The sequence below is a fragment of the Folsomia candida genome, unplaced genomic scaffold, assembly GCF_002217175.1.
Source record: "Folsomia candida strain VU population unplaced genomic scaffold, ASM221717v1 Fcan01_Sc002, whole genome shotgun sequence".
Taxonomy (NCBI): Eukaryota; Metazoa; Arthropoda; class Collembola; order Entomobryomorpha; family Isotomidae; genus Folsomia; species Folsomia candida.
The window spans coordinates 2138956-2163339 of NW_019091194.1; the positions used below are offsets into that span (position 1 = coordinate 2138956).

Consider the following 24384-nt stretch of genomic DNA (forward strand, 5'->3'; position numbering starts at 1 on the left):
CACCTAGCGGCAGTTTGAGCACTATGTTGCATTTTCGTTTCTAGAGGGCGTTTTCCGCTAAAGTGTCAAAACGTTTCCAAATCGTTGACTAACGCTACACGCATTTAGATACGACTTGATCACATGAACGGGCACGCCCCCCAGAGTTGACATTTGACCTGGGACCCAGGCACACGCACGTAACTTGACATTTGACCTATGACCTTGGCACACCCACTAGACTTTGGCTTTAGCCTATGACCTGGGCACACCCACTAGACTTGACATATGACCTGTGACCTCGGCACACTCCCCCGAGTTTACAGTTAACCTGTGACCAGGGCACACCCCCATGAGTTTACATTTGACTTGTGACCACTGGGAACCCACGCAATGGTTTAACTTACTACTTTAATTTACATCCCGGCGCCACCTACAGGATGTGGGTTGTTTTTCAGCGCTAGAGGGCGGGCTTTCGCTTCAGATTCTTAAACGTTTTTAAAACGATAAAACAATTGAACACTCCTTGGAATTGACTACGCCTTTTGCTCTGGACACGCCATGTAGAGTTGTGACTGAACGTTTTTCGTGGTCACACCAAATTAGAAACGTTTTTCGTGGTCGTCACACCCTTTAGAGTCGTGACTGAACGTTTTTCGTGGTCGCACCCTTTAGAGTCGTGACTGAACGTTTTCGTGGTCGCACCCTTTAGAGTCGTGGCTGAACGCTTTTCATGGTCACACCCATAGAGTCGTGGCTGAACGTTGTTCGTGGTCACACCCTTTAGAGTCGTGACAGAACGTTTTTCCGTGGTCACACCCATAGAGTCGTGACTGAACGTTTTTCGTGGTCACACCCTTTAGAGTCGTGACTGAAGGTTTTTCCGTGGTCACACCCATAGAGTCGTGACTGAACGTTTTTCGTGGTCACACCCTTTAGAGTCGTGACTGAACGTTTTTCCGTGGTCACACCCTTTAGAGTCGTGACTGAACGTTTTTCGTGGTCGCACCCTTTAGAGTCGTGACGTGACTGAACGTTTTTAGTGGACACACCCAATTAGAGTCGTGACTCAACGTTTTCCGTAATTGAATAATAAAATCGTTTTTCTTAGAGCCCGCATTGCGGGCTCAGGAGACTTGTCATAACAAGAATTGTGCAGAGTTGTGTGTGTGTGTGTGTGTGTGTGTGTGTGTGTGTTACCTTTTGAACCAAGCGCTTCACTCGATGGCTGTATCACCTTACCCCCAATAGTTCTCAAAATTACCACCCAGCGCCACCTATCCACATTTTTGGGTACTAGGTTGTATTTTATCCGCTAGAGGGCGCTTTTCACCGAAAGTATCCGAACGTTTCCAAAACGTTGACTAGCACCAGAAAAACCGAATACGCCACTAATGGAAAAATTTGAATGCCCCCTAAGATTTGATCCGTGACCTGGGAACTACCCTTTAGTCGGCAGTTGTACCGTAACGCGTGCAAACTCCCGCAGTAGACCCGGAACCTGGGAGGCACGCCCATTAAGGTCTACAGTTGACCCAGACCCTGAACACTCGCTATGGTTGGCTTATGAACCTATACCCTTTACACATTATTTAGAGAATTGCCTGACCTGTGACCTAAGCATACCTATGTATAGCCTATAGGTGACTTCTGGCCTCGATATCTTTATATAGATTTGTCACATGACGTGAGACCTAGGCGCATATAAATGTTGCTAAACCTGTGACGTAGGCAAATGACCTATGTACTATGTGGGGTGACCAGACTACTCATTAATAGAGGCAGCCAGGCCAGCGGCGGTAGCACATTCAAGGCTAATTGCCGATAGGCAAATGACCTATAGTCCTCATGTAACTTGGGACACACGCGAAAGTCATAAGGTGACCTGGACACACCCCTTTGAGTCGTCAATTGGCCCCTTACCGCATACGTAACGATTTGTTCCGGGTTATTGTTAAGTTTCTCATAAGTTCGTTAATTAGACAAATTTAGTTAAGGCCTGAGCATTTTTGAAAAATGGTACAACATGCCGCAATTCCACGTTCTGTTTCCCTTTGCTTATGGATGTCATTCAGCAAACGCTTGACTTAATAATTAAAATCTTTCTATTCTCGAGCCCGCATGCGGGCTTTAGAGACTAGTTGTCTAAGAACGATGCGATCTCAGTGGTTACGCCCACAATGCATGCATATTGTACATTTGCTAATAATTTTGCTTATTTACAAAAGAAAATAATTTCTTTCTCATAGAATTATATCAAATTGTAAGCATCGTAGTAAACTATTCCCCTCGTTTAATTGCTATTGCTACCCATATCCACAATCACATATGAACATATTTTATGTATATACAGAATGTATAAATCCGCTTATCGCTACGATGCCAGCCCACGTTGATTTTAGCCGCTTTTGCAAGATTTTCATAATGACAGATATCTTGTATGTACTTAATCCGATCAACTCACCAGAGTAGAATTAAGAGGAATACAGTAATAAATAAATTATAAACTGTGACAGTTATCAACGAGAAAAAGCGGAAGTTATCCATGTATCAAGAACTTTATGTAAATATGTAGCACACAAATTTCAGTTTCAGGCTTAATTTTGATTTTCTAAAGCACTACTTCAATATAAATACGTAAAGTCAGCCTTCATGTAAATTCGGTAACTTACCCAAATCAACTACCTCAACTTCATTATGACTCGAATCCACAATTTCCACCATTTTTGACATTTCTCTAGCAATTTGCTGCACAAACATGTCCAACTCATTTTTCGATACCCAATTAGAATCCCCAATTCCGCTGAACCTTATCTCATCCCCGTAACACAACAAAGTGAAAGACCTGTTACGGAATCGTATAAAAATTTCATGTCAAGTACACATCGTAAAGATATGAAGACCTACCAGTATCGGTCATGTGTGGAGTAACACCTTCAATTGTTTCAACTGGAATGTCACATCGTATGAATTTATGTATTTGTTTTGTCCTATGCAAATTATGAATCAATATGTAAATCATAGAGTTATATAATATAAGTAAATATGTCCTTAGGCTCTTCAATGTGCAATATACATACTAAATGCTTACATCAAATTTCCTTCAAGTTTGTATGCAAGGTGATGAACAACCCTCAAAGAAACTATTTATTTGGTTCAATTACTGATAACCTCTGTGTATTATTCTGCACGTTGAATACGGTCAGTTACGATTAAATCCAGGATTAGTATCGTCATATCCAAAATGTTGAAACTGTGAAATGCACAAAATGATATATAGGTAAAGGAAGATTCTTTTTAATCCACATCAAAGCAATATGACGACCGTCAACCGTGGTAAAATTGGTGATGAATGAATTTCTCTAATCACAATTTACTTCATTACGCCATTTATTCAATGGATGGTACGTGACATTTAGCAATAAAGTGTGATATCATGATTAGTAAAAAAAAAAATGCTTTATTTCAGTACACAAATTTCAGTTCCAGGCTATAGCGAATTTTTTGTTTTTGAAAATAATACGTACGTTAATACAAATAGTCCAATTATCCCGGACTTAAAATTTGACAACTTAAATCAACGCCGTTTATGACTTGAATCCACAATTTCTACCATTTTTGACATTTCTCTAGAAATCTGCTGTACAAACATGTCCAACTCATGTTTCGACATCCAACTAGAATCCCCAGTTCCATTGATCCTTATCTCATCCCCGTATGTAAGACAAAAAAGGATAAGACCTGTAAATTTTCAAAATGAAATTAACGTAAAAATTTCCACAAATATGTATGAGGACCTCACCATTATTACTCACGTGCGGAGCACACCCTTCAATTGATTCAATAGGAATGTCACCACTCGAGAACGGTATTGAACTCTTGTGTTTCGAAATGGGCAGGGGGGAAACAATGATGGAAGCAGAATCACTCTTCAAATACGATGATGCAAAGATGCGTGGTAACTTTCCTATGAAGCTCATAACATAATAAAATCGTAGGATATCTCCGCCAGTCATTGCTTTCTTTGCATTTCGGTTGAGTTTCTTTAGATCTTGTAACAATAACTGGGTCCTTTCCGTGTGTTCCATTTCGCCATCTTTTACAAGTATGTATAACAAATGTGCGTACTTACTACTTAACTCAAATTTTTACCATTATGCAAATAATTGATTACAAATTATCAATAAAAACTTAATCATTTTTACCATTACCTTTATGCTTGGACGGCAGTGAATATTCAAAGAAAGTGGCACGATTTGTCAAACTCTCGTCAGGATAAGGTAGAAGGGCAGTTGCTAACAATAAGTAAGATTTTGATGTAGATATTAGTAAGCATTTCGGGAAAGTCAGAATTCCGAAGTCTTCGGGAATTTGAAAATTTTACTGTACGCGTCAGAAGCAATCGGAAACTGGGTTTATTTAGCTTTGCACAATTTTACTTTAGGTGACTATACCTTCCATGAAAGTTAACTCTTTAACCAACCGTTCTGGTGGAAATGTAGTTTTTAATGCCCTCCATATCGCGGTGTTTAGTACGTTAGATATCGAAACAGATGCTCCATTTTCTACGGAGGATGCCCATCCTTTGATTTTCTTTACGTCACCCAGACTCACTGGGTTTTTCCCAAATGCATAAAACTTTCTTCTGGGCAAGATTTTCACAGGATTCGGAATCCACATTTGTGTCAGTCCAAATCGTTTGGATAGGCCCCCAAGACTTAAAACGGGGAGGTAGAGAATGGTTTTCAAATGTCCGAGGATATTGATCATCAGCGGTACTTTGACGTTGACTGGGTCCATTATTAATTCAGCATTTCGGGAGAAGACGTTCATAAGCATTGCGGCACACAGCCCGTCGAAGTAGCAATGATGATAAGCAACAAACAGGATGGACTTTATGGTTCCACTCCCATCTAAATAAGTAATAGTAAAAAAAATATGTATGTATTTTACGAAGTGTGATCAAATAGATTATTTGAATATACCATCAAATTTAGGGACGATTACCAGCCTCCATTGTGGTTTTGATTCGTCCAATGGTGCCGTATAATTCGTATAAAGTACGTCTTCCAACATATTCTTCGAGTAAATCGTGTCAGTGTCCAACTGGTCTATTTGATTTCGAACATTGATATTTGGATCACGACGCCAACAAGAATATCCGTACGCGGATGTGATGATAGTTTCAAGTTTGGAGTATATTCTTTTGCCAGTTTTCTTGTCCAGATAAGGGTGGATTTTCTCTTCGTAGCGTTGCGCAAAATTTTCAGGGGTCAAAATTCCCTGTAATTTACAAATAAAACTGGAATGGTCAGAGCGTTATATGATTAATTTCACTCACCTGTTGCAGCTTAAAAATTATGAAACAAGTGCGTGTCTGCCCTTCAATATGGACAGCGTAAAAGGCGTCTCTCCCATTTTCCATGAGGGAAACGTTGTCGAAAGTACAGAATTATTCGCACGATCAATCTCATCGGCTCGTTGAGTATGAATCCGATAAGTAACAGGGAGTATGTAAAGGGGAACAGAAGGATGGTGGTCAGAAACGCTAAGACTCCCCTTATTGAAATCATGGTTATTTTGTATTTTAGAAATATTTGTGTTAATTGGAGCACAAATTTATGGACTTGTTTTCCAGCGTAAATAGTATAGCAAGACTACTGGTCATAGTGAATTTACCTTTGTTTTCCTGTTACATGCATGTATTTCTTGTGCATTCGATAGGATAGTATATATAGAGTATCTTATTCCATGGTATTGACTTCAGGTGCCAGGTATGTATGTCGTATGTACGTAATAAATACTAGAGTAGCAACATTATTTTATTATGTAGATTCTAACTTTAAGGCAGGTTAGGATAATGCACTCATTTTTTGCGACATATTTACTTCAAGGCCTTTGTGACAAGGTTAACTTCTAAGAAAGCGGTCTTGCGGGATGTGCTAACGCCTTCCTGCTCTCCATGCACATGATGCACATATTTGCATATATTTACATATTTATGAACCTGAAATCTATATACCTTAATTATTGATTTATTTATAATTGGGTATAAAATATTGTAACTCAAATTAATTGAACATTCATATGCGTAATCACTTGGATCTGAAATAAATTAAGTTTCTGACCTTAATTTATTATCAACAAGAACATATACATACATTGTTAAAGCATTCTCCGTTTTATATCATATTTTTATGGGAGGAATCATGTTTATTATAATTCTGTGCATTTTTAGGTTTCTTAACTTTTTGCACTCTTTTCTTCCCTTTTCCATTGATTAGTCTTCTTGCCAGCGATGGTTTAATCTTTCTCCTCTGTTTCTTTGTCTTCTTGCCCCCAACTTCTTCCGAACTTTCTTCACTTTCCGTTTTCATGTCGGAAGAGAGATCCTTCTTCTTGTGGCCGGAGTCCATGGTCATGTCGTCATATTCCGCGGTGGAAAAATCCTCCGGCATTTTACTGGATTCAAAGTACAGTGGAATGAGAACGTGGTCATTGTCATTTTTCGGATTATGATTTTCATCATCAGCAATGCGAAGTGGGTCTTTTTGATGTCCGTTAGTTTGTAAATCTTCATTGGAAGGCGCGTCCTCGTCTAAATATTCTTCTTCTGAAGAATATTCGGAAGAGTTTGGGGTCACGTCTTCCGCACTGTTTTGTGATTTTTCTCTGGAAGTACTTTTAGCTCGTCGAGATTCCGAAGTTTCTTCGTGATCGTACGTTTTGGGGAGGACGGATACCGTAAAGTGAACGCTTTCGCTGGTACTTTTGGATACAGTTGTGGTGGTGGTGGGAGGGAGGGTGGTGGTGGTGGAAGTAGATGTTTCTGGAGGATTTGTACTAGTGGTGGTTGTTGACGTGGGGGTGGTTGTAGTTGGAGACATAGTTGTTGAGGTTGTGGGAGGAGTAGTTGTAGTGGAACTGCTTGCTGTGGTGGTTGGGCTTGGAGTAGTTGTGGACGATGATTGTGTAGTTGTCGTAATTTGGGTGGTAGTAGTTGGTATCGATGAGGTAGATGTTGTCGTGGTTGGCGCAGGAGTTGTTGTCGTAGTTGGCGTTGTAGTTGTCGTCGTTGGAGTTGTAGTAGTCGTAGTTGGCGTTGTAGTTGTCGTCGTTGGAGTTGTAGTAGTCGTAGTTGGCGTTGTAGTTGTAGTCGTAGTTGGTTCGGTAGTTGTCGATGTAGTTGGTGTGGGAGTAGTTGTCGTACTTTTTCTCTTACTGGATTTGTTCTTACTAGATGATTTGCCAGAAGTACGCTTCTTAGACTTGCGTTTTTCCACTTTCTCCTCTTCCGACGATTCTTCTTCACTATCCGAGTCATCACTATTAATCGTATTTTTCCCCTCTTTTGACGTGGATCTCGTAAATTTTTCCGTTTCAGTTCCCAACTCTGCACCAAAAATATTAGGATCGATTCCATACGCTCTTCTCAGCATTTCTTCCATCGATAACAGTGACCCCGCTTGGGTCGGGAATGGGGCAAAATTCTGACTGTAAGACGCGGATGGGACAAGCTTCGCCAACTGTTCCCAATGTTCTGGTAGAATTTTCCCTTTGAAACTCGGATTTAAAGCAATCTTGTATTTTTTGGGTTGTTTCCTTCGATTCTTTCTTCGCCTGTGTTTATGCCGATGCGTCCTCTTAAACTGTTTGGATAATTGTGCTGGGAAAAGTGCATCGAAAGAATTCGGTGGAGGGCTTGGCGTAGAAATTTCCGTATCGTCATAAGAAGAAGAAGGTGGATGGTAAACTATGGGTTCGGGAGGAGGGGATGAAGGTGGATGATAAACTATGGGTTCAGAAGGAGGGGATGAAGGTGGGTCTGGCAAAGGACGACTATGCACAGTTGCGGTCGTGGCATGATGTGCCGACGCCGCAGATGCCGCACTTTGTGCCAAATAGTTCAAATAAGCCAGTGTCCTCTCGTCCGGATTTTCCACCGTTGATGGCGGAGCTTTCATAAAAATGAATTTGTACTCTGCCGATGGATTTTTCACGTGGCCATGAAACTCATGTAGAAGGTGGTGGGGATGTCCTACCCCCGTGGAAGGAGAAGGATGGTGATGGTGTTGATGTTGAACCCCAAAACTTGGGGGAACTGCTAGTTGGTGATCATGACTTTGGAACTGATGCTGATAACTGTGCGAAATTGGGTGGTGATGTTGAGGTTGGTGGTGGTCTAACACTGGAGGAGCTTGTGGAGGAGGAAAATGTTGAGGAATATGTTCATGATGCTGAATCCCACCAGAAGAATCCAGTAAAGATTGATGCAAACTTTTAGACGGTGGGCCTAACGGACCAAAACTTGGGCTGAATCCAGAAGACATGGCCGGTGGGTTGAAAATGCTTTCTCTCAAATTGGTAGGATGCACTTCCGGAAATTTCGACAAGTCTGGTTCTGACGGACGGAAATTGGCTTTAAGATGGTCCCCGGAAGATGATGGAGATGAATATCCGTGAAACTGGATGTGACTGACACTTCCTCCGCCTCCTCCATCCGGAGATTTTGGAGGGTAGTGAACTGTCGTGGTGGTAAAATCTTGTGGAAATGGGAGCGGTTTTTGGTGGAGATTTTGCTGTTCAATTATCTGTTGTTGGACACTGATCGGAATACTTTGAACGTCTCCTTTGAAAAGTGAGGTGGATGATGGGTGGCCCCCTCCCGAAGAAGAAGGAAACCCACTTCCGGGAGAGATCGTGTGAACTTGTGGAAATTCTGGGGCATGATGTGGAATGGGTGCACTTGTCGAGTAAATTTCTGGAAATTGAGAAATTCCCGGATTTATATGCATTTCTGGGAGGTGCGGTTGAACAAGGGATGGCCCAATATTTTCATATCCTTGTAAACTTTGAGGTTTCAACAAATCCAGAAATGAAGCTTGTGGTACGTCACTGATAAAATCTGGTGTCGGAATTTGTCCACTTTGAGACTTCAAATGTATCAAGCTTTGTTGGTAAGAAGATTCAATTTCTTCCGGAGTTGCAGAAACGACACTACTTTCCCTTGAGTGAGACGATTCATCTGACCCTTTATAATTTCGATAACCCGAATTTGGATAACCTAAACGACTCGTGTCAAACTCATTGTCACCAGCACTACTACTACCACTCAAACTGCTCACTTTCACTGAATTTTGCTGCAAATTGTTCAGATTCCCGAACGAATTCTGTCCCAAACTGGTCTGCGGTTGTGAATACAATAAATTATTTTGTCCCAGAACTGACTTAATTACGAGGTTAATTATCTGGAATTATAAAAATTATGACATCATTTATCACTCCAAAAATTACTACGCAATCCAATTTTCATGTATTCACTTACCACACAAGAGATCCACATTTTTCCTAAAATTTCTGCCCCTCAAATTAAATAATCAACAAATTATTACTACCACACAAAAGCTCCCTTTATTTTGCAGCGCACAAACAAAGTCATTCTGCCTCTTTGTCTTATCCGTATCAAAATAAAACCAAGTTGACAAGTCGCACAACGAACGACGAAAGTCAGACTCAATGAATTTTACTTTCATTACAAAACAATTGTTATACACGTAATCGGTGGGTAATCGATTTGAATGGATTTCCGGTAGTAGGAAGGAACACTAACCATTAGACGTGCAGGCACAGTTTTAAGCATGCCACATGTAAGTACTCAAGCCTTATTTAACATCACGTCTCTCTGTATTATCAGAGTGCATCAAGTCGTAGTCACTTTTTATTGCCACCTTCCTATGCACTTTGCGCACAACATTGTAAAATTATAAATACAGTGGCCGCGGAAGGGTGCGGACAGAGGGACAATGTCCCCACGGTTGTTCGATGTCCGCATCATCTGCCCATGTTATATAAACCCCTCCCTCCCCCATCCTACAATGTTAATGTCCCCAGATGTCCCCACGGCTTCCGCGGCCACTGATATCACACACATTTTATATTTTTAGAGCTTTAAACAATACATAACTAGAGCAGTAGTGGTGTGGTTCTCGCATGTATAGCTGCGATTACATACTGCACCATTATTAATCTCGTTTTATATTATGCTAATGACATTAATGACAAGTTACCGGTATGGTTTTACTAGTTGAGACGCTGATTATTGCTATTATTTGGCTGGTGCCTACATTTGTTATTATTATTGGTTGAGAGTAGTTATCAGATGGGAAATCTTGGGGTGAAAAAAAACACAAAAGAAATTAAAAGTCAGCCCTGCAGTATTATTGATCTCGTCAGGAAGTTTCATTCACACGCGTTTCGTTCATATATATTTTTTATTACGTGAATGTGGACAAGACAATGTGATGAATGTGTCATAATAATAAAAATTTAGTTACGTGTTTATTTCTGGGGTTAACTCGTTTTATTTAGTTGGTGCTAAAAAACGACGCTCTGATAAATAATTGTGTTGGTATTTTCTCTTATTCATTGTGTTGCTAATTTTGTAGCAGTAGTTTTGCGGCTATTTGTAGTAGGTGCGAAATTATTAATTGGGAGGAAGGAACAAGTAATTATTGTGAGACAATGTCGGGTATTAATTCAATTAGTCCAGTAAGATTGGAATAGTGAGATTTTTTCTGGCACGTCGTATAGATAATCGCTTAATTTATTAAGCGATTAAAATTAATGATGAAAAAAATAAAATTTGTTAACTGCACGTGATACATATTTAAAAACAGCTTTTATTATAAAAAAAGTGTAAAAATGTACAAGCGTATTCGATAAAAATATTGTAAATCATGAAAGCTATTATAAAACAAGTATCATTATTGCACGCTTACTAATTAAGTAACAAAAATAACTAGCTAATGTATACTGTGAAACCCTGATTGGTAAATTATTTTCTGCTAATTATTAAACGTCCTGTTCCTCTTCTGGTTGTATGGAAGGGAGGATTCGAAGGGTGTAAATCGTCTTTGGTTTCGTGACTGGGGCTGAAACCTCTCTCTTTTTGACGTTATAGCCACCACTCATTTGTGGAGCGTAGACATCAAAGTTTTGTGGAAGTGGGGGGATATCTTCCATGGCTCGATTGAACTGGTTAAATGTCGGCTCTTTAGGAGCATTTGCGGCGTAACGGATGAAGAAAACTTCCGGTTTTGGGGGTTTCGTTGGTGGTGGGGAAATGATGCGAATGTCGTTATCGTCAGCGTCGACCTGTTTGGTCAGGACGTAAACCTTGGTTTCTGATTGAGGCTGAGGGGGAAGGATGACCTCGGTTTGGATTTGTGGAGGGATGGGGGCCTTGACGAAGATGATGTTGTGATGCTCGGGTTCTTGTTGGGGTTGGACTTGAGTGTTTCCACCGAGTGGGGGACCTGGAAGGCCTTCCACGGTGTCGACAAAGATTTGTCGTGGGGGTTGAGGTGGCTGTGGAATTTGACCACCACCACCGAAGCCATTGGATGGACCGGAATCGTAGCCACCGCTGCCTAATGCGTCGCCTCCGTCGCCTTGGGAGGGAGGGCCGTATTGTGGGGGATTTTGCGGGGAAGGGACGCCATATCCGCCCTGAGGGACTTGACTGCCCACTGGGGGTATTCCGTACTGAGGTTCGCCAGAGGCGAAAGAACTAGAGTAACCGCCAGAAGGGGGATTTGTGTAAGCAACAGAGTCTCCAAATCCAGAGGAGGAAGAGGAAGATGACCCTGAATATGCGGAGGATGGTGGGCCATAAGATCCGAGAGGGTCTTCTTGAGGTTTAGGTGGACTTGAGTACCCTCCACTTGCGACTGCTGGTGCTGCATATCCTCCACTTCCACCCGCTGGTCCTGATGAATATCCACCACTTCCACCTCCACTGACCGCCGGTGCTGAATACCCACCACCGTTGCCAAAATTTAAATCTACGGCAGGGATAACGTCAACATTTGGCGTAAAGTCGGGTCGTTTTCCCAGATTGTGCGAATATGCTCCGGCTCCTGCTCCTTGTGACCCTTCTAAAATGTCGACAATTTGTGGAAGAAGACCAACCTCTGGTGATTCACTTTGAGACCCACGAGCTCCGCCAGAATAACCCCCAGTTGAACCAGATGAGTAGCCTCCCGAAGATGACCCAGAGGAGTAGCCGCCACCCCCAGCAGAAGATCCAGAAGAATAACCTCCAGTGGATGACCCAGACGAGTAGCCTCCCGACGATGACCCCGAAGATGATCCAGATGAGTAGCCTCCCCCAGAAGATCCAGACGAGTAGCCCCCACCCCCACCAGAAGATCCAGATGAGTAGCCTCCCCCTGAAGACGATTCCCCAGGAAGATACAAATTATGCGAATTAATCGCTTTTTGAATGCTGACTAATGCGCTAGGTTTTCTATAGCCACCAGCGCCACCTCCCCCAGAAGAAGGTGCCCCATATCCGCCTGACGGAGCTGAGCTGCCACCCCCACCGCTATATCCACCGGACGAAGGCGCCCCATAATTAGCCGAAGGTCTTGACCCACCACCACCACCACCATTCCCAACAGTATACCCGCTGGACGGCACCTCAGACCCAGGCGCTCCCGGTAACACCTTCAACAAACCTTGGAGTGCATTTGCAAATGTATTTTGTACCGTTTGCCACTGTTTTGTCAGAGGTTCTCTTTGTCCAACTATGGAAAAGTTGCCTTAATATTATTACCACCCACATTACCCACACTATCAAAATATTCGACCTCTTACCTGTAACGCCGGGAGTGGTCCCCACCAGTGTCAAGCCCAATGCTATCAACGCCTATACATAAAAACCAACCACTTTTTTCAAAATTATCGCCGAAAAAATATTTTTCCAAATCCGATTAGCACTTACAATGAGCTTCATTTCAAAATTTCCAAGTTGACCACTGCTTCTGCTGCTATCTGAATTGTTGTATCCCTTCCTTCCTGCCGGCCCAATCAAAGTGAGACGACTGAATGCAATCCATCCGGAAGAAAAAATAACTCACAACTTTTCAATCCCTTCAAATTTTTCATTAACCAAAAAAGACTAGTTTCTTCTTATGTAAGTAATCATCATGTTACCTTCTTGCCCCCGGTCTCTCTCTCTCCCTGCTGTTGGCATAATCTTGTTCTTGTTTTGCGATTGACCATATCGACGCGAGGAAGGAAGGAAGGAAGAAACAGTAAGTCTAAATATTTTAATGGGATGATATGCATATTTACTTTATTACTCGTATTTACATATGTATACATGCACAACGGGGCAAGATCTGCCTAATTTGTAGATACGCAACCATTCTTATTTATTATTTGACATCGCCAGCCATCAAAGTAAAAGGTAAATGTCACAGAGCCAACCATTCACCAAACCAAGTAATGATTGGCAGGGCAGAGGGTGTACGTGCAAAAAATGAAATTTCTACACATTTTTCACTGCCAAAGCTACATATTATTTGTAGGTATCCTTTTATCCTTTTCATTTTGGTGTAAAAATGCTGTAAAGTTTCTAAATTTGAGACAAAAACAAAAGTTAAATAAATGGGAAATTCATTAAATTAGATAATTTAATGTGAGTTTTTTTAAACTTGATCAGTTTTGACTTCGTATGTTTGTGCAGAGTGTAGACCAGTTTCATATTTTGATGATGTTTATAATGATAATGACGGGTTTCCTTGATTTCGATTTTATAGGTACGAAAAAGGCAGTTCACTTTGAGAATTTGGCAAAAAATGTGGAAAAATTGGCCATGATTTTACTCGTACACACCTCACATTGACTTTCTTACCAAAGTGAAAATAAATAAATATGTACCTAAATGTAAATAATCTAATTGTACACAAGTTCCAGTAAGAATAATCCAAAATTGTAAATTCGACGTTCCAATCTTACATTTTTAAGCACCAAAGTGAAAGTAAATAAATATCTTAAGATAAGGCAAATATTCGAAAATAGTGCATAAATCGATTTAAACTTGGGTATTAAAATCTAACCTGTGAAATTAGTAAATTAACCAACCATCATAAAGTCTACCGCATTAAACTGGATCAATTTTGTCGAAATTTCAATCAATCCCCATCATCACCTACACATTTTGTGTCATTCATTTATTTTCCATCTCATTCATGTCATTCATCTCTTGCCCTAAATTTTAGCGAAGTAGAAGCGTTGATCGCTTTTCGTTGCACGCATGGATTCGATGATGTAATAGGAAGACGATAAAAATTCGACAACGACGACGACGACGACACCAAACCAAAAAAAAAATGAGGGGAACTGGTTCATTTAATTTTATGGGATCATTTACAACAACTTACTTATTACGCATTCCATTCACTTCCCATTTTAAATAGTTTAACGTTTGTCACGTTACATTTTAAATAATATTAAAATTAAAAGTCTCGACATAAGAAAATCTTGTCCACCAAAACACGAGGCACAAACCGGTTTTTGGAATGTCGCCGATTTATTTATGAAGTCAAACTTCACAATTTAGGTGTAAGAGGAAGAAACTTGCGATTTTTTGCGATGTTGTATATTTATAGGTGCTAAAAATTCTTGAAAAAATTACCTGAACGACATTGTGGTCGCGTCGCTATTGGGCAGGTAGAAATAAAAAAGTGACATGATTAAGGTGTGATCATGATTTGGTACATATTCAGATTTTTAGTCTAATAAAATTGGAGAAATCCTGTAATTTTGTAAATTTCTAGATAAGCAACTCCAAATAAAGCTGAGACATACATATGTTGCAGAAAGATGCAAAATTAAAATCTGTCATCTTAATAAAAAACTCCGTAATTTGAGTCAAGGAAGGCAATAATTTCAATAACTACTTAATTAAGTGCGTAATAAAATAATCAGCTTATTTCACAATTTCTATTCTTGCATCTTTTATTTCAAAGGCAAAAATACGGCAAAAAAGGAATCAATTTATTTTTTTCATGCTTGTCAATTTTAACGTCTGACTTAAGATTTTGGCGATGTCAAGCGATACAAGGAGTTAATGAGATGAGTCGTCGATGGCAGGGGTCATTATGCATTATGCGTCGTGGATATAATTAGCCTGTCGTGGAGATATATCGAAATTCATTATCATGCACACCTCTTAATGACCCTTGTTACCTTGTGTCCGCATTTTTTTTATTACGTAATATTAAAGTCCATACGCAAAATTAAAAATCAATCAGGTTCAGGGAATAGATAATTCTCGAAGAAGGTGTCGTTCATCTTATCAAACAAATCAAAAACTTGACTAATAACTGCCAACAACGTAACTTCAGAAATTGCAAAGTAATCTTTTTGATTGATGGACAGATCTCTCTGACACATTTGACATTAAGTAATAATCTCCAAATGAATGAATTGATATCAAACCTCCCATTTTAAAAAAATGTGAAGATGACATCTATTTCCTCACCTAGTGTCTGATTTCAACCTGCTCCAACGCATGCACAACCAACCATGAAAGCAATTTAAAAATGTCATCCAAAGTCATGATCAGCTTGCCAGATTCTATTAAAGATGACATTAAAGATGTAATTCATTTAAAAAGAATGGTAAGAAATTTTTAATCGACCTACAAAGTGAAGACTGACTTATTAATGCATAGTTAAAATTTATTTGACGAACAACTACAGATATTTAAGTACGGAAAGGAAAAAGATTATTATCAGAGCGTCCCATTATAATAAATAAGTCAATCAATGAATCAATACAAATTCTCAATTTTGAATACCCTTGAGCTAAAAAATAAGGAAATGAAACACTTTAAACAATTCATTCAATTCACATCACAACAAGGGCGCTTTCTTCTCAGGAATCTCTCTTCCAAGTAAAGAAAAGTGATCACATGAAAACATGCAAACTTCAAAAACCAACCCTGTCATTAAGCAGACTTTACCTACTTATTATTCCGTCACTTGGTCATGAATTACTTTACACAATACAAAAGCCATAGAATCGATTGCATAATACGACAACAATCAACCAACCACTCAATGCCACCCACCCAAAAAACTCAAACCGTTGTAATCTTGCATAAAAACTGTCCAAATCAAAACCGTGTCACTCGCTGTCTAGCCAAGTAAAAAGGCAAGTGTAGATAAGAAATTGATGTCAATTAGGGAAGTGCCCATCCGCATCTCGCTTCAGGTCCGTCTCATCTCATCAGATGAGAAGAATGACTCAATTTAATAATTTGTTGTGGAATGCCGCAGGAAATAATGTGTGTTTGGAGACGATAATTCAATTTTAATTTGTAAAATCCACCTTAATTTCATTCACATTTTTCCAAAGTGGTACGTATGAATGAGTCAATGAGATGTATGTATTTATTTTGTAACCACTTACCTATTTCACCAACATACCAATGGTAATGGATCATGCCCATCATCCGCATGTATGCACTAACTCATCGTCATGATTTAAAACTGCTGTATTCATTCACCCATTTGTGTAAAATTCTTGTCTAAAAACTTTGTGGAATTTATATTTACAAGTATGTTTCAATTTCAGGAAGCAATTTCAATTATTCGAGGAGGATGTGAGTGATGAAGCAACAACAGCGACTCGTCTCAATAATATTTAATGGCACTTTTAAAAAATTGCAAAATGTTATCCTATGTACGCATTTTGATGCAAGAATGCGGTAAAGCTTTTTACATTTTTGCACAAAAAACAACAACTTGTAAAAATCTGACATGGTTTTAAAATTAACGGGAGAGGATGTTTCGAGTTGACAATGCCAATTCGTGGTTTATGGTTTGTTACGCCCTCATCCCCGTGTGACATAACGTGACAATGTAATGGTGACAATGGGTGATATTTGGTGATGAATAATGCCTCCCTTGCTGTGTGGAGGACCGCATACATATTTTTATCTATTATTGTCGTGGAAAGTAATGACAATCAGAATTAAAACCTAGGGTGCAGACTGGACGTGGCCCGAGCCAAGTAAGCATTTTTACTTAATTTTGGAATTGGTTGGATGGTTCGTGTGTGACAAAGGGACAGACCGACATACATGAATCTTAGATAAGCCTTGGGTCGGCCCACAAATGAGGTTCAGATGAGCAAAGAGAATAACATTTGCGGTAAAAATGGAGAAAATTACGTCAAAGAATTGCAGCATGTTGGGGATAAAATTGATTGAATTTAAGTGCAACGTTTCGTAATAATTTGTATCAATCAACTCGGTGTGGGTACAACACGAAATGCACAAAATTTTGGAAAAATATTTCAAAATGAAAATCAGTATTTGGTAAGGTTTGAAGCCTTAGTAAAATAATTTGTAAAGTGAAACTACGCAAATAATTCGAAATCCAGATTGACCATTTATTTAGGCACCGTTTTGTACACGTAATTACGCGGAGTTATTAATTACTCAAAGGAAATAAATCCACTTCACGATCACTAATAAAGATTTACATACTTCTTTTTAAACAATGTTGACAATTACATGGGTACAACAAAGAAATGAGAAACATGTTTAATTGTTGTTGCACAAACAAAAATTGAGATGCGTTATTACATTCTTGTCATTTTAAAAATTTGCATGTATGATGCGATTTCTTTGATGGATTTGTTAGTTCAATGCAAATTCGTAAATATTTGTTTTCTTTAACAGGAGGAACATAGTGGTGGCAGGTGTGGTATTTAGTATTTAGTTGTAGGATCACGTACCACATGCGGCTACTTATTACCTACTTGCTGAGATGAGCTTCTGCATTCTGTGTCATAATCATCACACTTTTGACGAAGAAGAACACGGAAGAAATTGAAAGCAGTTTGTTCACTTGCAATATTTGCAGAGTGTACATTTTTTTATTGCTAATTGTGAAGATGATATAATTTTTCGCAATGTTGAAAAATTTGGAAAAAATTAATTTTCAGGGATAATAAAATTATTTTAAAATAAAAAAATTGCATATTTCGCTGCAGATTATTAATTTTGGTATTGATTTATGTAAGTTTTAAAAATATGCCAATCATTAGTTTCAAATGAACTTTTTTTAAGAAATCTTTTCTTTCTCACTTTCTGCTTTAAAATTTCCAAACTACAAATAAAATACAAAAACATTTAACAAATAATTATAATTTTATTGCTTTCCTGGTTCTCCTGGCCGAATTATACGTATAAATGACACCAAAAATGGTAATACACAAATAATGTTGATGTTTCTTTTTTATTATCCCATTGCACACTCGCATCATAAAAAAATCCTTATAAAAAGTCAAATACTTCGTAACAATAAATTTATTCTTTTGTCTTTTCACTTCTGTAATAATGAGTAGTTCTGTTGGTAAGTATTTATTGCATATGAGGTGGTCATGTCTCTTTTTGTAAGTAATACTCGCATAATATCGTATCGATAATAACGTGATCATCTCATCCTCATCATCATTGGAATATTCACCTAATTAAAATTGGACTAGTTCTCCCACAACGTTGTGTAACACTATTTAAAAAAATGAAGATTTCTCAAGAAAAAAAGTCGATTGCCAACAAAAAAAAATATAAATCATATCGTATCTTATGGAAAAAAAAACTCGTTTGCATCCATGTACTCCACCCACACCATAAAATTAGCATACGGCACATTTAAAACAAAACATGAGTAAAAGAGAGATAAGTAATTGTTGATAAGTAAATACGTTTGAGAGGAAGGAATTATTTAAAAGCTTATTTATTTAGATTTCTAATCCCTCTCGAACTTGACCCTATCCCCAAAACCGGAAGTTTCATCATCGTCTATTTTTTCATTTACTTCCGAACTGACCGAGACGACTTCTCGTTTCCTTTGGGTGGGCTGAGTGGGTGAGGGGGCTTCGACGACGATAGGTTTTGGAGCTGAGCCGACGCCGTATTGTTGAGATGGTGCCCCGTACAAAGAGTTGCCGCTGGATTGTTGGGGTTTCTTCTTGGGGGCGGCTTTGTATCGGATGAAATAAACCTGAAAGAATTGAATTGATAAGATGTTATCAAGTGTCATTGTACATAGATTAAGTGGGGCTAGGTTAAGGTACATACCTCTGGCTTGGATGGTGGCGTTGGTGGATGGGTTGGGACAATGATTCTATTGAAGAACAAAGTGTGAACATAATTGACTAGAAAATTAGTGCCGATAACCTAAAATGATAAGCCACTTACGGATCCGGAGCTTCAATCCTTGGCACGAGAATGTACACGATCGTCTTCTGCTTTGGTGGTGGTGGTGGAAGGATGATATCGGGTTTGGGCGCCTTTACCGGTTTGTAGACGACTCTGTACTCAATCTCGTGATCCGGTCCGGCCCCCGTTACCACTGGGGGAGGTCCGTACGACGATCCGGGAGGCAGTTGTGGTGGGGCACCATAACTAACCTGCACATTTGCGGGTTGGCTCTGACCGTGATATCCGGATTGTTGCTGCTGGGGTTGCCCGTACTGCGAAGAGGGGGCAGAGTAGGACGACGCCGCGGTGGAAAATCCCCCCGAGGAGGAGGACGACGACGAACTAGTTCCGTACGATTGTGACGGAGCATTGTAGCTGCTTTGCTGTTGGGAAGGTTGTCCGTAGGAAGAAGATGGCGTCGAATAGCCTCGACTCGATTGCGAAGAATATTGAAGGTTAGCGACGGAGGGGACGTTTTGGAAGGAAACGCCGGCAGATGGTTGAGAACTGAAGGAGGAGTAAGACGTGGGTGGTTCTGGTTCCGAAGATACCAGCATCGCGAGGGATGCTAGCAGCTGTAAAGTCAAAAACAATTTTAAAAATTATACAGACATCCATTCAAAATTTTTTAAGCGCACCCAATTACACCGTCATTTAATATTTAGTCACCAACCATACATAATTTTCCATCCCTTCACTTTCCGCCTCAGTTCACGAAGGATGTCACAATTAAAACGCTTTTATAAAGTGTTGCCTTTACGAGTATGTATTTGTGAGTACCTACACAAAAATGTATGCACTCGTCTTCTTCCATGTACGGAATGTTGAATCAAGAAGACTCTTCGACGAATCAAAGCAATTCAATCAACTTTAAATTCGAAATAATAAATCGATAATCACGACGGAATCAAGAATTGGTAAGTAATTATCATGATTACACAAGTATTATTATACAATATTGTGACTTTTGCCAATGTATGCACATGCTCACTCACTTTGATCTGTCTGCTTATAAATAAAATCCATTCATAATAAATAAAAAATTCTTGAATTCATTTTCATTTTAGGAAAACTTATTCAGCTCAGTCAGGCTGATATGATAGTCGTGGTGTAAATCTGATAATAATTACTCATCGCATAATAATGCCGCGAAGATGGTGAAGATGATAAGAGATAAACATGACGTTGATGAGATCAACCAGCACGGCTGCTGCCAGTGACATTTCGACGTGACAGGTATAATAATCCTTGTTATCAAGTCATCATCCCCACCCACCTCGTCGTGACATGTATAAAAAACCTAATACCTGCTGCCTGCCTGCACACTGTAGTGTCAATCATTAATCATGAATCAATTATGAATATTGATTCAAGATAAATGATTACAGGGTAAAAATCCTTACAAAAGAAGTCTACCCACCGAATTTCGTTTGCCGGAAGGAAACAACCCACGAAAAAAATATCCTTCAACTTTTACTTTTTAAAATGACGGACAGAAGCTGCTGCTGGCAATTTTATTCAATTTATCATCCATCCATTGCATAAAAGGAATAAACGATAATTCCCCCGTGGGCAAGTCATTTAAAGGAAGTTACCTCCTCTCTTATTACTTACGACCACTTTTATTATCGACTGCTGTTTGTTACACATAATTTTTTTCCTCGTCTTCTTCTTCTCCCAAATATCCGTATGGGGTCCTTCATTTCATTCATTCATTCTTTCATATTTTTACCCACATTTAAAATCCTGCCTCAAGCTGGTTGGTAAGAAAAAAACGCTATTGTTTTACTACCGTGTAGAAGTTTGATACGTAAAAAAATTACTCGCTGTTCTGTGATCCCCTTGTTTTCATTATTATGTATTTATGATTGTATGTATTGCTCATCAATTTTTTTTCTCATGCAGTGCAGTGCAGCACATGCAACCAACCGGACATTCAGTAAATAAGGACCATTTTTCATTCAATTTTTGCATTCTTTTCTTGCTGACCAACGAAAGGGGAAAAAAGATGATGCATGTTTACCATGCACTCATCATCGTCTCGTGTTCTGTATTAGTCAATCATAATAAAGTATAAGCTTTACTTGGTTAGTTGTTGGCTTGGCTCTCTCAGTAATCGGCCGTCCTGTCATCCTCACCTCATTAAAGGCAAACTTTCACTTTCAAATCAACTCCAATAAAACACACCACGACCATTTACTGCTCACTTGCTGCTACCACCATCCACCACCAAAGATTTTGAGTAATCATAAATAAATTCACGTAATAATCATGAAACGTCGTTCGTCTGAAGAAGACGAAGAAGAAGGCAGGCAAACAAAGTGCAATAATAAACAGGTTCGTTTAGAGGGTTAGATAATAGTTGGTAGTACTTTCTGCTTATGTAAATTGTACTGTAATCTGAATCACTTCTTTTTTACGTGTGTAAAATCAGCCTGGTAATCAGTAGCGAGGAGCAGGTGTAGGTATTTATTAGGCAGCTAAATAACTGCATGCATACTTTTTATGAAAATGAATGACCTCAATATTACGTATTCTATAAATGTAGCAGATTTTTTTCGTGAACGGTTTGTTCTCCAATTGTAAATAAAAAGTGACAGGGTAAAAAATAAAGTTTTGCCAACAAATTATTATTAATTGCTTGGGCGCTGTTCGTAAACTTCGTAACGCTGGCCAGTATGGGCAGGATAGGGAAAAATCCCTATCTTCCTATGGTTAGCCAGCGTTACGAAGTTTACGAACAGCGCCTTGGATGGCATACTGATTTGTCTTTCTTGGAAAATGGTCAATAAATAAATTGATGATCCGATAAAAAATCAGGATCACGAATAATAATAAAAGTGAATTTAATCCTCTCGATAAACTTCTCACGTATTCATGTATCAATCAGCCTCATTAAACCGCAATCCTTCTTCCATCATCCCATATTTAACCATTAGCGATGATAATACATACATAATAATAAAACCAAGTAAGTAAACGTTGTACGTACCTTACAAAGTACCTAAAATACGATAAATCGAGACCTACCTAATAAAATAAGCAACTAATTGTATCCTGAACTAAATAACTCTCTGTCTGTCGAGACACGGAGAAAATCCCCATTTTTCACGTACGTATCTCTCCCAAATCTATCGTCCATCGGCTTTTAAAACCAAACTTTCGCTGATTTGAAAGGTAACAACAAACAATTGCGAACGAAAGAAGATGAAAAGAGTAATTAGTTGTTTGGTGAACGGCAATGACATTTCTTACAAAATGAAATGATGGCGACGGTGATTATTCCAATTTCTACGAGGAAGAAGACGTAATTCAATTACGATAAGAATAATAATAATAAGAATAATTTGAAAACATGATTATGATTTCGAATGGCTGCTTGCTGCTGCTAAATATATAAGTTGTCATCCTCGTGAAAAACACCTTTTGAGTCGGATAATGGACGAGAAATTGTAATTTTTTCTACTGAAGGTGACAGCCGGTGGGTGACTAATTTATTTTTTTCTCTTTGTTCCTTAGCTTTCTGGCAAATTTGGCTCGTTGGTTGGTTAGTTATTATTATTACTCGGTGTGGTCTAGTCTAGTCTTCGAAATGTTTAGGTAGTCTCTTGGATGAATTTGTCAATGTATTTTATTCCTTGGTTTCACTCACTCACTGAACTGAATGGATGGAATGAGAGGAATAAATAAATGGAAAAGAAGAAGAAACATGTGCATCTTTTTCTTTGCATTTTTGATATGAAAGTCGCAAATTAGTTGTGGGTGGGTTGACCAAATGTATATATGCAAATAAAAGTATTATAATAATAATTGAATGAGAGAAGAATACAAAAAAAATGAAATTATGACGAAAAGAATGAAGGAATTAGTGGGCTTAGTCGACCGGAAATCATTCATATTCGTAGATAATTATTAGTAGAAAATGAGGAGAGAGGAGAGAAGATGCGACGAGTGAAGGAAGGATTGTCTTTTAAGAAGACAATCCTTCCTTTATTTGGAAAATTTTCAAATATTTAAATTCGGGTTTATATAAAATTGCATAATTACAAAATTTGCACGCATTAGAGAAATCGAATCTTCACAAATTAAACTAGTAATAATTTTCCAGCAAAAATTCACTAACGGTGTCTCAACTTACCACAAAAACTCTCATCTTTCCAATTTCTTCTTCTTCTTGTTGGAATTGCTACTTAAATTCTGCACCAATTGTCCAGAAAGTCAGGTCACTAAATGAGCAATGATCTTATTTCACTTTAAAAAAATGTCACTCGTTTACTTGACTTGACTTATTGCGTCCACTCCACTCCACTGGACGTTACAGAAAACCGTGTCAAAAGCCGACTGAGCCGTCTCCCCCACCAAATTCTCTTTTTATACCGAAATATTTCAAAGATCTCTCTCTCTCTGTCTTATCGACGGCGACGACGAGTGAGTGTTGGTCGTGTAGTGTAGCAAGGTGGCCAAGTGTCCAATTTCTTTATACCTTGGATTCCTCCGTCCCCACGAACTAACTCATGCCACACAACACATCATACGAACATACATACGTACGTTCGTATACACACCACAATAAACAAGATTGAGAATCATCCTTTTAGTATGAGAGGAATAATGTAATAATAATTCCTCCCTTAATATTTTTTAAGATTACTACATACATACATCCAACAAACGCATGCATAGCACGCCACGCCACGCCACAAGCGCACAGCGTTGCTTTACCACGAAGGAGATCCCTTTAACCAAACCACAAAAGTCAAGCGTAAATGTGTACATAGACAATATTGCATTACGTACTTGCTGGTTTGGTTGGTCGTGTTTATGCAATTTTAAGAGTTACCTCGGCAAGAAAGAAGCGTCAATGTGATGGTAAGTACATTTAGTAGTCAATTTATTGATCATGGTTTATAAGGAGAAGAAGGTTGGTTATTTATTGGTAGCAATATGTAAATGCATACATAGTTTACTTGATTAGTTGGTGGACTAATTCGATTTTTCAAGAATTGGTAAGGAGCAGGTGGTGGTATGGTGGTGATCTCGATCTAATGAATGATGGATATGAGAGAATGTAAAATGTAATAATTAATTGGGTGATGGGGATGTTTTGGATTTGTTTTGAGTACAAAAATTGAGACGAAATGTGGAATTGATGTAGTTTTTATTGCTCATTTGGGTGAGATGAGAGAGGTGATTTGTCGTTTTGTGGGTGGTTTGGTTATTGGTCTCGTCTAGTTTAATTAATGGCGTTTAATATTAAATAAATATTATGTAATTTAAATAAATGAAATGAGACGGACTAGAAAAATGTTTGATCTGATACAAACGGAGACAATTGGGTA

The 24384-nt window shown here is 38.8% G+C and overlaps 4 protein-coding genes across 5 annotated transcripts; all 4 read right to left on the reverse strand.

The window, feature by feature from the left end:
- Positions 1 to 3419: 3419 nt before the first annotated feature.
- On the reverse strand, positions 3420 to 5817 carry LOC110845365. Of its 2 annotated transcripts, XM_035848766.1 has the most exons (7): positions 5659 to 5817; positions 5321 to 5538; positions 4965 to 5262; positions 4434 to 4892; positions 4191 to 4274; positions 3782 to 4075; positions 3420 to 3720 (listed from the first exon to the last, which is right to left on the reverse strand). In XM_035848766.1, the coding sequence occupies exons 2-7, from the start codon at positions 5402 to 5404 to the stop codon at positions 3557 to 3559; spliced, it is 1383 nt and encodes a 460-aa protein (XP_035704659.1). In that variant the 5' UTR covers positions 5405 to 5538; positions 5659 to 5817; the 3' UTR covers positions 3420 to 3556. The 2 variants fall into 2 exon arrangements, with proteins under 2 accessions (XP_035704659.1, XP_021947456.1); XM_022091764.2 differs by having other exon boundaries at positions 5321 to 5817.
- Positions 5818 to 6090: 273 nt separating this feature from the next.
- Positions 6091 to 9709, reverse strand: LOC118434690 (flocculation protein FLO11-like). The gene is made up of 2 exons (XM_035848765.1): positions 9305 to 9709; positions 6091 to 9227 (listed from the first exon to the last, which is right to left on the reverse strand). The coding sequence occupies exons 1-2, from the start codon at positions 9320 to 9322 to the stop codon at positions 6162 to 6164; spliced, it is 3084 nt and encodes a 1027-aa protein (XP_035704658.1). The 5' UTR covers positions 9323 to 9709; the 3' UTR covers positions 6091 to 6161.
- Positions 9710 to 10638: 929 nt separating this feature from the next.
- Positions 10639 to 12903, reverse strand: LOC110844904 (loricrin). The gene is made up of 3 exons (XM_022091231.2): positions 12764 to 12903; positions 12637 to 12688; positions 10639 to 12566 (listed from the first exon to the last, which is right to left on the reverse strand). Exons 1-3 carry the CDS (start codon positions 12773 to 12775, stop codon positions 10831 to 10833), a joined length of 1800 nt encoding a protein of 599 aa, XP_021946923.1. The 5' UTR covers positions 12776 to 12903; the 3' UTR covers positions 10639 to 10830.
- A 5067-nt stretch (positions 12904 to 17970) lies between these two features.
- LOC110844832 (leucine-rich repeat extensin-like protein 5) lies at positions 17971 to 23489 on the reverse strand. The gene is made up of 4 exons (XM_022091131.2): positions 23184 to 23489; positions 19043 to 19620; positions 18923 to 18968; positions 17971 to 18845 (listed from the first exon to the last, which is right to left on the reverse strand). The coding sequence occupies exons 1-4, from the start codon at positions 23196 to 23198 to the stop codon at positions 18591 to 18593; spliced, it is 894 nt and encodes a 297-aa protein (XP_021946823.1). The 5' UTR covers positions 23199 to 23489; the 3' UTR covers positions 17971 to 18590.
- Between the last annotated feature and the right edge of the window lie 895 nt (positions 23490 to 24384).

Bases quoted from the DNA above. Each gene is read 5' to 3' on its own strand.
- LOC110845365 (XM_035848766.1), bottom strand. From the start codon at position 5,404: ATGGAAAATGGGAGAGACGCCTTTTACGCTGTCCATATTGAAGGGCAG. The intron at 4,893-4,964 runs GTATATTCAAAT...TTACTTATTTAG, and splicing joins AATCGTCCCTAAATTTGATG to ATGGGAGTGGAACCATAAAG. The intron at 4,275-4,433 runs GTATAGTCACCT...ACTTATTGTTAG, and splicing joins AGAGTTAACTTTCATGGAAG to CAACTGCCCTTCTACCTTAT.
- LOC110844832 (XM_022091131.2), bottom strand. The intron at 18,969-19,042 runs GTAAGTGGCTTA...GTTCTTCAATAG, and splicing joins AGGATTGAAGCTCCGGATCC to AATCATTGTCCCAACCCATC. The intron at 18,846-18,922 runs GTATGTACCTTA...CAATTCTTTCAG, and splicing joins CGCCACCATCCAAGCCAGAG to GTTTATTTCATCCGATACAA.
- LOC110844904 (XM_022091231.2), bottom strand. The intron at 12,567-12,636 runs GTAAGAGGTCGA...ACTTTTCCATAG, and splicing joins GACCACTCCCGGCGTTACAG to TTGGACAAAGAGAACCTCTG.